We start from the raw sequence: 16,898 nt of genomic DNA, 5'->3' as shown, positions 1-16,898 counted from the left end.
TCTATCTAAAAAAAATGTATGGATATCACAGAGTAATAAAATACACATAGTACCTATAATACAATAATAATATAAAATATTATTATATCAAACCATAATGTGTACCTATTTTCTCTGATTAGGTATATAGAATATGTTGTTAGTCTAGGCATTAAAGTAAATTCTAATCAATTTTTAATATATTTTCAAGTCGTAATAAGCATAATATTATTTTAATAGTTAAGGGGATGTTACAGTGACATTTGTTGTCTCCGTCTTACAAGTGCGTAACATAGCAACTTTTATGCTCAAAAGAACACATTTATCTCCGTTAGTTTAAAAATTAGAGCAAATTGACCTCTTATAAAATATTAAGGTAAGATTATTATCTAGGCAACCACATGGGCTTTTTATTATATTTTAATTTTAAAGCAAGTTATGAGGTTTTTAAGATGTACAAACAATTTACAATTTTAAAATACACAACTCGCTTTAAAATTAAAACATATTAAAAAGCTTATGTCATTGTATAGATAATAGTCTTACCTTTTAATTTTATAAGAGGTTAATTCGTTTTAATTTTTTTACTAACAGATAAACGTTTTCTGCTGAGCGTAAAAGTTGCTGTGTTACGCACTTGTGACAACAAGTGTTCCCTTAACTAATAACACCAGTCACCACAGATTTATGAATATATATTATAGACTAGGTACTATTAAATTCCTTGAAAAATAAGGTTATTATTCGACCGAAAATCGAAATGCAAAACGTGAGGATTGAGGTACTTCGACAGTTCAGCTGCTGATATCCGAAATATATCGGACCTCAAATATTCCAAATCTCGGTTTTCTTGGGTCATTAAGAGAATGTCAGCGCACTATTTGTTTTCTCTCTCGAGCAGCCCACGCGCAACATAGACAAAATGCATTTGCGCAAAATCGTTTTTTGTATGTTTTTAAGTAATCTTAGAGTAAAATCACTCATTACAAAAAATATAAAGAATAATATTTTTGAGGGGATGACATATCGATTTCTCTAAGTATTGATTCAAAACAATTTAAACATTTTAAATTTACAAAATTTTTTTGTTTATTTTGAAAGTCAAATAACAATAAAATATAAAACCGGTATGTCATTCCCTCTAAAATATTATTCTCTATCTTTTATCCTTTTATGCAATGGGTGATTTTACTCTGAAATTACTTAAAAACATAGAAAAAACGATTCTGCGCAAATGCGTTTTGTCTATGTTGCGCGTGGGTTAAACTGGTTAAAGAGAGAAAACAAATAGTGTGCTGACATCCTCTTAAATCCAAATATAACTGTCTAATGTCTATGCGTTAAACTCGTTGTTCGTTATCACTTATCAATGACCGGGGCACCGGTGTTGGCTAACCTGATACCTGAGGAATGCGTTTTGCAGCCTCCGACGGAGAGATAAAACCAGTGGAAATAAAGACCAATCAATAGATATGTAAACAAAAGAGTAAAAACTTTTCGTTTTTATCATTGAAGATTTTTCGTTTTAGTTTAGTTAGTTTGTTTAATTAAACATTTTAAATTTTCAACGTTTGTTCGTACTGTATGCCGTTCAAATTAGCAGTTCGTCTATCAGCTATGTTCAGTTCGCGCACTTTATTGAGCTGATAAACACTACTTATTTACTTTGCACCGGACGTTTTTTCTACTACTTCAAGATCAATTTCTGGTACATATTTGTATAACAATTAACAATATCAATACACAGTCACAGTTGTTTTTGAATGTTCATTTTTATTTTATTTCTTCAATATTTGGCTAGGTGTACAGTTATTTTTATTTAGTAGTAGCAATAATTATTTTTAATGAACAGGTCGACTGTCATTTTGTCTGTAAAGAAACGAGACCATTAAGCTGGCAGGAGCATTGGAAGACAAGTCAGATTTGGAGGGGACTGCTCCGACCTCTCCAGATCATGTTCCTTCGGATCAACCAGGTACTTAACTTTTATTTGTGAACAATTGTTAGTAAACGTGATTGTTTTTGTTTGATGATACGTCTTGGTCAACTGTATTTCACAGTTAAAGTACTTAATGTTCTAATTATTGAAATTTATGTTAGTATATTTCTTGTATCTGTTTTGACTAAACATTAATATATTTATTCGAGTGAAAATAATTTGGCTAATATTTTAATAATATACATTATTATCTCAATGATAGCTTATCAGTAAAATAAAATCCATATAAATCTTATCAATTTCCCATGTTATTTTTATACATACATATTTTATTTATTTGTAATTATAGAATTATAGGGATATGGACTATAGTCTATAAAGTTCAGAAACATATTCTTATAATATTATATTATTATCACTTATCTTATATTCTTCAGATCTATGGTTGCTTACTGACTTTTAATTAAATAATGAAAAAATAAATTAAGTTAATTTTAACATTGACATTTTCTAAAGCATAATAAGTTTTAATAAAATATTATATATCATTTTTTTTTTAATTTTGAGTATTTTATTGCACAATGTGTTCAAATAAATGTAAAACAGTAAGTGTGATGTTTGGAGAAAAAAAATACATGATTCACAGAATGAAGAAACATCTCAGTGGAGGAACTTATATATTATACTTTCTTCCACAAGAGATCATGCCGCAGCCTGACCAAAATCGGTTTTTCTGCGCATCCCATGTGACACTCGAACTCTGCCACAGCGGAACCAGTTTTGTTAGTATAATAAAGTGGGAAATACGCAGAACCGGAATGTTCTCTCGTGGAATAGAGTATAATAAAATATATATTAAGAAGTTAGTAACATATTAACATATTATACCGTATAATATTTAAGCTTTACATTTTTTATTACCTACACAATCTGTCAATAAAATTATATTCAATATTATATTGAACAATACGTTTATAAAAATGTAGTACCTATTACCTAATACAAATATTTCAAAGTTATAGGTTTATAAGTATGACATTTTTAAATTCCAAATAAAAAAAAAAAATTAAATAAATAAATACCTAATTTATCAGATTTCCTAATTTTACAATGCAAGATAGACCAAATGAGCTAATAAAACAAACTTTTTATATAAAAAAAAAGTTGATTGGTTGTTGGTTGTGATGGTACTTGACTCTTATTGTACCTAATATCACTTGGAAGAATGGATCTATTTTAATAATGATGGATGTCTAAATGTCTTAATGAAAAGTTATGGAACTCTTCTGTACACGATTGGGTGAACATAGTTAATTATATGTAAGAGATATAGGTATTCATTTAAATCCTCGCAACTAGAACTTGTAACTTATAAATATTACTATTATCTAAGGTCGAAGTGGATCAAAATAAGTTTGGGAGGGGGGAAGAGTGTTAACATTTTGTAAATATTTATAATATATTCCATCTTTAAATATACCTATTAAGTAGTGGAGGAAGGAGTGAAATATTTAAACTAAAGTAGTGTATGGTAATATACCTCTCTTCCATTTTAACTATAGGTACTAATAAATGACAGTGATCTAAAATCTAAATTTTAATATACCTACTGAATACTGATGTACCTATTTAGTTATTTAATAGTTCAATGAAAAAATTTAACGGTTCAATTATTATTATTTTAAATTCTTACCTTTACTGTTTTTTTCTACTAGCATACATTTTGACTGCTGGTGTTGTTTCCCCCGTTTAAAGTACTATGGAAAAATATTAAAAACAATAACAGTGTAGTAATAGTCATTAAGCATGTTTGCTTGCTAGCAGTTGAACAAATATTGTAAACATGACTGTTTTGTACACTCTGAGTTACCATTTTATCTACTATTCGTTAGTAATTTAGTATTAACAAACGTATGAGTTAAACTCGTATTTAATTTAGACCTCGTGGTTAATATAATATTGTTCTAATATACAATTTATATGCAATTTTTGGCGGTAAGTTCTTTTAATTATATTGTAAAATTATTATTTTGTTAGGACTAATCATTTTTTTAATAGGTTTTTAATTGATGGTACAATTTCATAATTTTATTTTATATGCAGGTATATACACTCATATTTATATTTTACGATGCTTTAAATTCTGAGAGATGAATGAATTGATTTTACAACGAGTTTTACAATGAATAATAATGATGTGTTGTTTTTTTTGTATGTAAACGTGTATAGTAGAAAAAAATATTTTCAACTTAAATATCTTTTCTGGAAGGAAACTAAGCAAGTGAGTATAGTTGGAACTGGGAAGGAAAAAAAAATATCTGGAAAAAACAAGACATTTTTACGCAAAACTAGTTTTTGACTAAATCGATTTTTAGATTCTGAACGGAGCCATGAATGTATTGATTTTACAATGATGTGTTTTTTTTTAATTTTAAATTTTTAAATTTTTGTGTTTCATCACTGTTTGGGGCAGTAAAACTGCTCCGATGACCGGTATATACATAAAATGTTCACTAGTTGTTTATATTCGCATTTTCTATACACATTAAAATTTGATTTGTTTTCTTCTGTTCAAGGACATTTTCAGTTTCCAATTTTATTAGTTTTTTTTCCTATGAATGTCAATACAATTTTATTTGTTGGGTAAAAAAGCTTGAAAATGTAATATATTGTTACAATAATATTTGAAATATATTAAAAATCCAGTTACAAATTTTTTTTATAGGCATTTAAAGTTTAAATGTTAACAAAACACGTAAAAATCACGAATATTTGCAATATATTTTGAGTTAGAAATTCATAAAAATTTTCCTTTTTAAATCTTAGATTTGAAAATGTAATACAAGATTCCTCATGAGTTTTTCTACCTTTATCAAACAAAAAAAAAATGTCTACAGAAAGTCAAATTAAATTTTTATAAGTGTGAAGTTCATATTTTTACTACACTCGATATCATGTAGTGATTTTCTTTATTTTGTTGTAATTCAAAAATGAATAACTATAGATACATGAAAAATTGACTGAATGTTTATATTTTCATTTTCTATACACCATACAATTTTGAAAAAAATTTGACCCGTTTTCAGCGTACTTTTTCAATTTTCAATTTTTTAAATTTATTTTCTATAATTATCATTAATTTTTTGGGTTAAAAAGTGTAAAAATTGAATACAAGGCTCCTGATATCACTTGCCAAACATTTTTTTGTTGCTATTTAAAAAAACAAACCAACCTAATTCCATTAGGTATCTTATTGGTACCTACTACCTATATGTAACATAGTAACACAGGTACTTGAAATTGTCATTAAATGTTTATATTATCATTTTCTATAAATTAAATGATTTTAAAAATATTCTTTTGGAGCTATTTATAGATATTCTAAATTTTAGTTGTTTTTTTTTTAGTTTTTTCTATATGAATGATGAGAAAATTGTTTTCACTTAGTCAAAAAACTTGAAAATTTAATACAATATTTTTATAAGTTCTTATTATTGGATAGTAAAAAAGTTGAGCGTTGTTCAATTAATATTTTTTTTTTTATAAGTGTGTAGTTTACATTTTAACGATATTAGATATTATCTTGTAACAACAATTAGGAGTAACCTACTCATCTTAAGATTTTCTTATTTTGTTGTAATTCAAAATCGAACTACAGTAGATACTTGAAATATTCATAAAACGCGTTATATTAACAATTTTTTGATTCTTATTGAGCTATTTATGTATATTTGATTTTTGTCAGAGTTATGTCAATTGATTATTATATTAATAATACTATGTTTTTGTTTTACAAATGTTCTTTTATTTACTTACCTATTTTAGTTGTTGTCTCTGAAAAGATCGAAGTAAGATTTTTGTCATTGATTAATGATGAAATTATAATAGTTAAAGAATTATAGCAACCATTGTTCTTTTTTGCAAGTTTGTATAAATTAGATAAATGTTCTGTATGAATCTGGGTTTAATACTCCATGGATGTAGTAAATTTAAATAATTTCCATCATGACTACAAATTGTTGAAGTTTTTATTGAGTTGTTTGTATTCTAGTATGTGAGTCACTGGTCACTGATTATTATAGTTTTGCCACTGTCGAGTACCTACTGGGAAATTTTATAATTATATTGTGTTTGAGGTAATAGCATCAAAGTTGGATAAATATTCACTTTCTTGCCCCTTTAATTTGTAAGTAGGCTACTCTATATAGTATAGTGACTGTTAAAGTATCACGTAAGAATAAAAGGGGCAAATAAAGTTAAAACTGGAAAATAGATTTTTTTCATTTATTATTAGATTTAAGTACTTAAAAAAAATTGTAGTTATAGATTTTGGACAACTTTACTGTCTATTATTTTTTCGATTCATTATATATATTAGATTATACATGTATGTCTATTACAAACCCGATTTCGTAACAATGTAATATTTATAATGTAATATTATTGAATAAACAATATGAAAACGATTAGTTGTTAAGCAAAATTAGCATTAGAAAACCATTTCACTTCCTAAAATTAAATTTTGAATTTCTTTACGAAAAAAAAATTTAAAAATTAAAAATTCAATATCGAAAATGCGTGGTTTATTTTTGAATAATTATATTGTTCAACATTTATTGAAAACTTGATAGCATAAAGCTACAATTTATTGACTGATTTAATTACTGAATAATAACACAACAACAAAAATAATTTTAGGATAAATCGTTTTTAGGTGAATATTTTATGTCAAAATTTAAACTGTTTGTGGCTTTATGCTAAACTTTTTTAAAATTCCAATAATAAAACTTCTGTAAAATCGTGTAATAAATTTGAAAGATGTTTCAATAATATAAAATAAAATAATTTGCCTATTTTCGTGATTTTGACGAATTTTATTAAAATTTAAACTTTAGATGTTTACAACAAAAAATGGTGACTATGTACTATCTATATTTTTAAATACTGTGCGAAAAACGTACGAGGAACCTTTTATTACATTTTCTATTGTTTTTACTCACTAACACAATACATATTAAATCGAACAAGTCGATAATTTCAAATATATATAAATACTGTATAAATATATAGGTAGATACCACAAAAAAGCCGAAATATTTTGAAAATTATATTATTCCTAGAAAAAGATAATTTAAATATTAAATGCAAGTCTCTTCAGTTATTCTTTTTTTGAATTACAACAAAATATAAACTTTATCGATTTTGTTAAAAACTGGTTTTGCGTGAATTTTCCCATTTTCTACATTTTTATTTGATCTCCCGATTATTTTAATAGTACTGGACATTTTGGATACTCCAAAGTACCAACTAGATCCAATTTGCTTCTAGAAATCATTCTCTAAGTTTAAGATTGAAGCATATTTACTGGGCCTAATTCCTAAAGCCTACCACAGGTGACGCTGGACACAACAAAAACCCATATTATGGTAGGTATCCTTAACCATAATACTAATATTACTCCTCTCTGGAATAAACTCTGGCACAATAATGGTAAAAATTTAAATTTTTAACATTTTTAAAATTCGTATGGAAATGGATTTATTGGGTGAATTGTTAGGTCAGAATAAAAATGTCACTGCGTAATAATTGGTGAATCTTGTTATAATAAATGTAATTATTAAAAGTATATAAGTAATTTACCTGGTTGAGTTAGTTATCTACACATTTTAATTAATTATATCGGTTATTTTATGTACGTATTCAATATGACGTATTTACTCCTAAATGGATAAAATTAATAATAATATTATATTTTAATTTTTGATAATTACAGCATGTTTTAATGATTTCATCATCTTGCAATTTGATGTAATTATGGTAGTATCTTGCCATTTATTATCAAAATTAAAATATCCAATCTCCAAATAGTATTTTTGCATAATGTAATTTTCATTGCAAAATCAATAAGTACATTTAAATTAAGGTTTTTGAATTTTTATTTAAATACAATTTACATTTTTATTGAAATTCATATCCTCCAAGTTAATTGGTTCATAACATAAAATTATAGTATAGGTATACTCGTATACCTATATACCTACTTAATCTAATTTTAATAAATAAAAAACCAAAGCAATTAATTGATTAATTGTTATATTTAGTTTTACCTATTAGAGATTCCAGTTTGACAATTCTCTAAATTACTCGTTTATTTTGATAAATGTATCTTTTATTGTAATCTACATTTACTAGAATCTTGTGTTGTAATAACTAATATGTATGTACGTATCTAATACATGCGATTGGTCAGCGTAGTGGTAGCGTGAGCTATTTAATACATTTATTAATATACCCTCCAAATTTACGGTGAAAAATCACGCATGTACCTATAAGTTTTTGTGTACATCAATCAACACTTAGAATAGATTTAAGAATGTGACGATTTAGGTTAGCATCAAAATACGCACCCCATTATTGACCCAACCAAACTACTATATCTAATTTTTTCATAATTTTTTTTTTGGTTATATTACACAATAATTATACAATATTGCACAATTGTGCAATTTTGTGGAATAAAAATATAATGTACATTTATGTGTATGTGTAATATTATATCAAACCCATAAATTATGTTCAAAGTACTGATAAAACTATTTTTAAACTAGATTAACCTTTGTATGTACATTTAAACAAGGGTTAAAGCCTAATTTAAAGACAAGATATATATTTTAAACTAATTAGAAGTATATTTAATTATTATATTTTGTAATAAATATATTATATAATAATATTATAATTATATAATATTATATAATCATAATTATTCACCATTTACAATTTTTAGATAACTACTTAACTAAGTTATCATTGATATTATCTTATTAGATACCTCATACCTATAGTTAGATCCCTCTTGAACTAGTGACAAAGCAAACAATTTTAATAGAATTTTTATAGGCTCATCGATAAATTTTACATATTATTTATATCTAAACGAATGCTTCTAATAAGGCCTCATGGTATAAATTAAGGTTTGCACCGATTCTGTGGTATGACCTAGTCATAGGTATAAGTCATGTACTAGTTATAGTAGATAAGATATTAAGATGATTATCTTTGACCAAAAATGGTGGTAGCAAGTATACCCAAGGACAGTTATATTATTTTTTCATCAGGTATCAGTAGGTTACTATTACCAAATAGAATTCAACATGTGTATGTAACAATATGTAATTATTAGTTTATGGTTTTATGGGTTAGAGCTATATAATTATACTACAAATTACAATATTACTTTTCGATATTCTATTATAGAATACAATAATATTGAAGGACGGTTAAAAAAAATGTCACATTTCAATTTTAAGATAATATATTATTTTTTATTAAATACATTTCACTAATCTATTAATTACATTGTATTATGTAGTTTTATATTACCTAATGTAATTGTTATTATTTTTAATTCGAAACATGAAATGATGGGTTGACTTATTAATATGAAATATTATCAGTATCTGTATTTATCCCTGTCATCTACTGTACAACCGCTTGAACGTATTTTAAAACATTGAATCTACATATTCATTAGTATCAATTAAAATAAAGTTTTTAAGACCACTTTTATAACTATTATGCTATAAAATATATGAGCAAAATTCAGAAATGATGAGAAACGTGAAAAACTTAAAATTAACTGACAATACATATAACTTGTTAATCACTAATTTGACATATACTTATACTGACTAATTTTTAAACTACATATTTTTAGTTTTATTTGAAACTGATCAATTAAAAGAAATGTAATTTGTTAAAACAATTTTATAAAATCGTTTTTTGTTTGTAGTTCATATTATGTTGTTTATTTGTTAGTAAAAGATAATATCGATAAATGGACGAGTTACTACAAAAGCATAATCATAACATCTATAGTACTTTATCGCTACTGGACCAATATTAAGAGTGCACAAACTGCGAAGAGCTTACAACCCTGTAGGTGCTAGGCACCCTGCACCCTGCACCCTTTCCACACTCCTTATACTTAATAATATAATGATTTAAAATCTGTATTTATGTACCATATTTGATATTTCAATAAATAATATAAATATAACATACCTATAGCTTAACAAAATACAATTTTAATGCAATTTCAGAACAAATCTGGAGTATTCTCACGATAATCCAAATCAATAATGAGATTACGATTATTTTTATCGTTAATATTTACTGCAAACCAATTACGTATATCATAAAAGAAAAATACTTTAATTTTATGGGGGTGTACAATATATGTTCATTATATGTTTCTTAGTATTGCGCCAATGGTCTAGGATCTAAATTGTAGGTACAACTACTGTAACTGTCATTATTCAATAGTCAACGATAAATTAATGATAGTATGATGGACATATTTTAGAATTATAATTATAAATATAAAAATAATTATTATGCCATAAATCTATACTATGATTGTAGACTGCCGTTATTATGTTATATAAGTAGCAAGAAGGGTTAGGTTTTGACTGTTTTGATTGCTTTATACTTTATATTATACTAGCTGATCCCGCGCACTTCGTAGCCCGTAAAAAATGACAACTCATAAAAAGATTGTGACTGTTCAAATCCTTTTGGGTGTAACTCGCTGTAGTAATTGCAACTGCAGGTAACCGCCCTGGTAGGCAATGTGCGAAAATTCGATTTAAAGCATGCTTGTGCCTGATCTGCTTGATTGACCAATTGCAACCAATAATATAAAAAATACTATTTCTACTAATTATTTCTCCTAAAACCAATAGCAACCATTATAAATTAACATTTCCATCGTAAATCACAAAATCCTTTTTTGAACACTTCCCCGGGCTTCTATTGGCTATAGCGTGATGTTATATAGCCTATATATTTCCTTCCTCAATAAATGGACAATCCAACACAAAAATAATTTTTCAATTCGAACTAGTAATTCTTGATATTAGCGTGTTCGACCAAACAAACTCGTCAGCGTTTTAATATTACTAGTTGGTCCCACGCACTTCGACGCTTGCAAAAAATTCTAACTTAAAAAAAATTGTGATTGTTCAACTCCTTTTGGGTGCAACTCAGCCTCTCCGGTAGTCAATCCGACTATAAGTTGGATCGCGGATAATTTGCGACAGTATATCAAGTAGGCAATGTGTGAAAATTCGATTTGGTGCATGGTTGCATCTGATTTTTGATTAATGGCAACCAATAAAATAATAAATACTAATTTCTACTGATTATTTCTCCTATAACTAATAGAAACCATTTATAAACAAAAATTCCCACCGTAAATCTCAAAATCCCCGTTTGAGCACCTCCCCGGGTTGGACCTACTGCAGGGTCCAATTGTGAATATAAATCATCCCGGGAACCACTCAAACGCACACAAACAATTTCATTAAAATCGGTCTAGCCGTTTAAAATGCCTTGGAATAATAATAATAATAATAATAAAAAATAAATAAATACCTAGTAATAATAATTTAAATAATAATTATTATTGTTAAAACCAATAGCAACCATTTACAAACATAATATATTTCCATCGTAAATCTCAAAATCCCTGTTATTTGAGCACAAACAATTTTCAAATGAAATAATTTTTTTGTACTTCAAGGAGTGTCCTATAGTGATATAAATTTTTGTTTTTCAAATGAGAACCCTCTTTTTTACTGTAAATTATTTAGAGGATAATTTTTTTTAAAATTTTATTGCACCTAATTAAAAATTTGGATGAGCAGTTTCTTAGTTATTAAAATGTTTGTATTAAGGATAATATTCCTTAAAAATGAATTTACATAAATATAAAATATACGTAAGACTGGATCTAGTATTTATTATACTTGGATCATTTTACAAATTATTAATGTTGATAGATTAATATTAATGACTACAAATTTCAGATCACCATAGCCCCCATATCTTATAAACCCATTACATGGACCTTTTATCCTTAGAACACAAAGTTGAATAACTCAAAAACTACCTGTACGAATTTTGGTACGTCAAAAATTTCAAAAAAAATATCCACTGTATAATTTACAGTTGAAACGGGGTGTTCACATTTGAAAAACAGAAGTTTGTATCTCCACAGGATATGCCTTAATTAAGTACAAAAAGTCTCAAGAATTTGAAAATATGGTCTTAAAGTAGGTATATTCAAAAATTCCTGCAAAATTCGGATTTTGAATAACTGCGTTATTGAAGAAAAAATGGAGGGTGAGCATCCTATATATATATTTTTTTCGTCATCGTATGCTATATGTGGTTATACATACTTACAGATAATACTGATTACCGCTGTAGATAATTAATAACTTTATCGAAACTACTATTAACTATTAAGATTTAAGATAGCATTGCGTACGTTTAAAAGTAAAAGTCTTAATAGTACTAAATATTATAGGCACTACTAAGTTTAGTCACACATTAATAGTAAATATAATTTCAATTTAACCTCGATTATTGTTGTGGTCGGTATATTGAGATGGATGGAATTATATTTTTTTTGCTTAAATTATTTAAATTTACTCAGTAGGTACTTACAGCTGGTCGATTTATTTGTTGTTTTGTCTGTTTCATGCCTGTCAGTTAAAAACAACTTTAATTTCATAAGTACGCTTGGTATAAATTATATTATTAAATCAAATGTTTAGACATATTGTTATTTTGGTATGGGAATTTAATATAGGTTAAAATAGGTAGCTTTGTTTGATGTTTATGTTTTATTTTGTTGACTTAAAGTATTGAAATATATGCAATGCTCACATTTATGATGTACCTACCTATTAGTTTTACGAACTGGTTTTTACTATATTATAGTACTTGTATCCTCATTAAATAAAAATTGACACATTACATTTTTTAATTTTGATTATGAATATAACATGTAATAGGTACTATTAAACATATTATTTTTTTTTATATGAATATAAAAGTATCAATTAAATTTAATTGCGAATCACAATAAAATAATTCAAAAAAGATTTGATAAAACTAATTAGATGTATTGTATAATTCAGTGGTTGATCCCTTGGGTCAACTAGGGGTCAATATTGTCAAGAATTTGAAAATAAAAAATTGGTAAACTAACGTTTTAACTTGTTGTACTGTATAGTAAGGCAATATTAAGAAGTCAAGACCATGTTCATACAAAAATTATTATCAAAGTTTTTTTTTATTTTTTTAAATTTTTTTTATTTATTTAAGTAATTTACAATCTATACAACATTATGTACAATGAGCAAATAGGATATTTAATAATATAAAGTAACAGAATTTAACATTTGTGGGCAGGCACTTAGCAGCACCACCCGACTATTTATAAAAGTTATATTTTTAATTCTTTTTCAACATCCCTTTTCCACATTTAAGTGCATAATTTTTCAATTACCTGACTGTAAAATTAGTATAAATCCGTTGCTTACCTGTTTTTGTCTGGGTGGATCTGCTTATGTGTAAAATAATAAAATAATATATAGGTACAATATTATATATTATATTTAATGTTTTAGACTCATAGATAATACTTCCACATTTTTAAATATTACACATAATTATTGTTTTTTACTAACTATTATCTATTACCATTAATGATGGTAATAACTATTCATAAGCAATGCTATTACTCATTAGTTTTTGATTGGTAACCAATACTTAAATGATAAATAACTATTACCATGTAAAATCTAAATCAAAATATATAGTATAAAATATAGTAAAAGTAGTTATATTATTTTTATTACTATAGTCTAGACTGAAATTTAATTACTTTAATCACTCATAGTTATTAATAACAGTAAATAAACTATTATTGGCTATTGCATATTGTATTTAAATTTTAAATGTTACAAAACTATTGATTGTTTTAATTTAACTTTTGAATGCAATTTTTTTAAAATATTTATTTACGTATTGCCAAAAAAAGTTAACGTGAATTATAAAATGGTCAGGTTATTTAAGTTTATACCAACGGGATTTTATGCAGTAATAATTTTATACATTTTTTATAATTTTGGATAATTTTTGAAATACTTATACCTACATTTAAGTATAAAAAAAAATGTTAAATATTAAATGAATTGTTGAAATATTATTATTTTTCAAGGAATAAAAAATTATGGAATTAAACAAAAAAATCAATTTTTAAACAGACCTGGTTGTGCGATAAAATAAAAATAAACTATTGTATCTATTTATTAAAGGCATTTTATTAATCAATCATAGAAATAATAATTATTTTGAATACTAAGTAATATGTTTTTTAAACCCTCAGTAGAATTTATCGAATTTTATAAATGATTAAATAACAGTTATAAAACGATATAAAATTAAACGTGATGACATATTTTATTAAAAATAATGATGCACGAGTTAGCGGCTGTTTGTTGGAACTTGAAACTATTGCTGGACTATTACAAAACCGTTATGCTTGAACTATTTGAAACGTCTCTCACGATGGTCTACGTTATATATTTTATTATTATGTATGTCAGTAAATTTAGATTTTTTCATAGGATTCTAAGTTTACTCGTAAAAAATTATTAAAATGAAACAAATCCTTTTTAAATTTTACAATACGTTTTCATCATATCATAATATGTCATATAAATAAAAGAGTAATTAAAAATAATAATAATACAAAAATTAAACACGGTTATTATAAATTTGTAAACAAGTTTTATTTAATTTCTAAAAACTAAAAATAATAAGTAATTTACATCTCATTAATTATAATTAAATATAACTTAATTTAAACATGACTTGATTAGTTGATTATTATATAAATAAGTACCTATTAGAATATTTTGATCCACAGAAATCATATAATTATTAAAAAGTAACTATTTTAATTTCAAAAAATAGAATCAAACATAATATTAAAAAAAAAGAATATTACGTAAGCTCATGTAAATTATTTTTACTATTTAAAAATTATCAATTTTAACTATCGTTATTTTAATAAACAAAATAAAAGTTATTGTTTAAAAAATATTATTAAATTAAAAATAAAAATAGAACAAAATATTGTAACATAATATTACAAAGTTGTTTATTATTAATTATTATCACTTATCAGTATGTATTTTCTTATTTAAAAATGTTCTTTGTTCTGACATAAACCACGATTATGAGTTGTGACACCTTGGGCTGTAAAGTCATCGTAAATACTACACTTTGATTGATTGGTATAGGTAGTTAAGTGGTAAATATTACCTGTAAGATTCTGGGCCGAGAATTCTTTGTTAGTGGATACCTAGTACCTACAACAATGACCGAAAATGTATGAAATATCGGAATTTTAAATTTAAATGATGCCCGAATTTCTCATTTAATGTCATAACATATTATTTACCTAATAAATGTATACATTTAACAGATTATAGACTAAGGTATAGCTAGGTAGTAGACTAGGGAACTACTACAAAGTAGGTACAACCATAGAAAAGAGGTAAAAAATTAACACGTTTTTTCTTATTATGTTTAGAAATAATTTTTTTGTAGTAATAAAAAGATACCTATACAGTATCAGAACTCGAGCCCACCCATTTGTTTTTTCTGTTTGTCACACACATTACATGGTATAAATAATTTCATGGCAATAATTGTGTACCTACGTCATAGAAGAAAATTTTATTTATGACCCATTTCCCTTGGTTCATGGTTGTTAGGAATTGAAATAACTCATAGATTATATATTAATCAAAGTAGGAATAATAAAAATTTTAGATTCCAAGCGTATTTTTATTTTTATTAATATTTGACAAATTATTTTAATAATAATAACTGTTATCAACATTCTAAAACCATATGACCAAAAATAATATGTTCAGTTTTGATTACAAGTATTTGCGGTAATGTAATCGATTTGAATTGCTAGTATGTACTACCTTGTTTTACTACTATGTTGTATAATATCGAACGCAATATGATAATCTACCACAAAATTACTGAATTTTCAAACATATTTTATTTAATTAATTTAGGTATATTGAACCTTGTGTTATATCTATTTAACTTAATGTACCCAAGATACAAAGTTTAGGAGATAATGGGATAATCCGCAGGGGTGGCCAAATGGTCGATCGCGATCTGCTGCTGGTAAATTTAGTAGACACAATTACATACATATTTCGTAGTAGCCTGTTTATGTTAAATGGCATTTTTTCACATTACAAGTTATACAAGCTGAATACCGAGCTATGTGTATATTACTTTCTGATGATCATTTAAAGAAACGTCTTCGTTAGTCAGCAACTATTCTCCAGATAACAATCAACTGGCCAACGATATGCAATGTCGCGTTTCAACGCAAACAATATGATGTTAATTTATTTTGAAATTATTGAGTGTGAAACACTAATTTTTAAATAACTCATTAGGTATATGTCTTAATATTATTATTTATATAAATATGTTTATTACTATTAGTAGTTATATTATCCACTAAAAAATAGAAAAAAATTATTTTTTATTTTTTATTTACACTAAACGATCCTTGAAGGAAAAATATATTTTCAGTATAATTGAATCAAAAAAAGTCGGCAAACCCTGGATTATGGTATAAAACAATAGATGTTATTTTAGTCAACTATACTCGTTATTTATAGGAAAATTTATATTTTTGATTATGATAAAATGGCTGGTACCTAATAGATTAATATTATTTTAGTGTATTACTATAATTTTCAATTTATCAACATAACCCATAGCTCATATTTTATAAGCTTATTGTCACGGAATTTTATAGACTTATTCTATTACCTAGTTAATCGTAAATGCAAATAACTGTATAATGTTCAATTATATTGTAATAAATTGGAATCCACTCGTTCAAATTCTGATTTATAAAGGTATACATCTACTATAAAAAGAAATCATCTGATCAACAATTTATAGAATAAAGAAGTGGTTCTCATTAAAAAAAAATAGCTTGTATCGCACACAGTCTCACACACGAGACACTTCTTAAATGCCATGCAAAATATAAGTAGTTAAAAATGTGGTCTTTAAG

The 16,898-nt window shown here is 25.7% G+C and overlaps 1 protein-coding gene across 5 annotated transcripts in view; it reads left to right on the top strand.

The window, feature by feature from the left end:
- The first annotated feature begins 1,433 nt into the window (after nucleotides 1-1,433).
- LOC132943197 (serine/threonine-protein kinase tricornered) overlaps nucleotides 1,434-16,898 on the top strand; it is a 141,168-nt gene continuing 125,703 nt past the window's right edge. For 2 of the 5 annotated variants that reach the window (XM_061012068.1, XM_061012066.1), the window contains exon 1: nucleotides 3,884-3,913. In XM_061012068.1, coding sequence (XP_060868051.1) covers nucleotides 3,899-3,913 — 15 coding nt within the window. In that variant the 5' untranslated portion in view covers nucleotides 3,884-3,898. Of the gene's footprint in view, nucleotides 1,688-1,831; nucleotides 1,955-3,883; nucleotides 3,914-16,898 lie in introns of those variants that run through there. The other 3 variants (XM_061012065.1, XM_061012067.1, XM_061012069.1) reach the window with 3 other exon arrangements.

Source organism: Metopolophium dirhodum, chromosome 4 (genome assembly GCF_019925205.1).
Source record: "Metopolophium dirhodum isolate CAU chromosome 4, ASM1992520v1, whole genome shotgun sequence".
NCBI classification, from domain to species: domain Eukaryota; kingdom Metazoa; phylum Arthropoda; class Insecta; order Hemiptera; family Aphididae; genus Metopolophium; species Metopolophium dirhodum.
The sequence above is the reverse complement of the archived record's forward strand: the minus strand, read 5'-3'. Positions and strand labels throughout refer to the sequence as shown.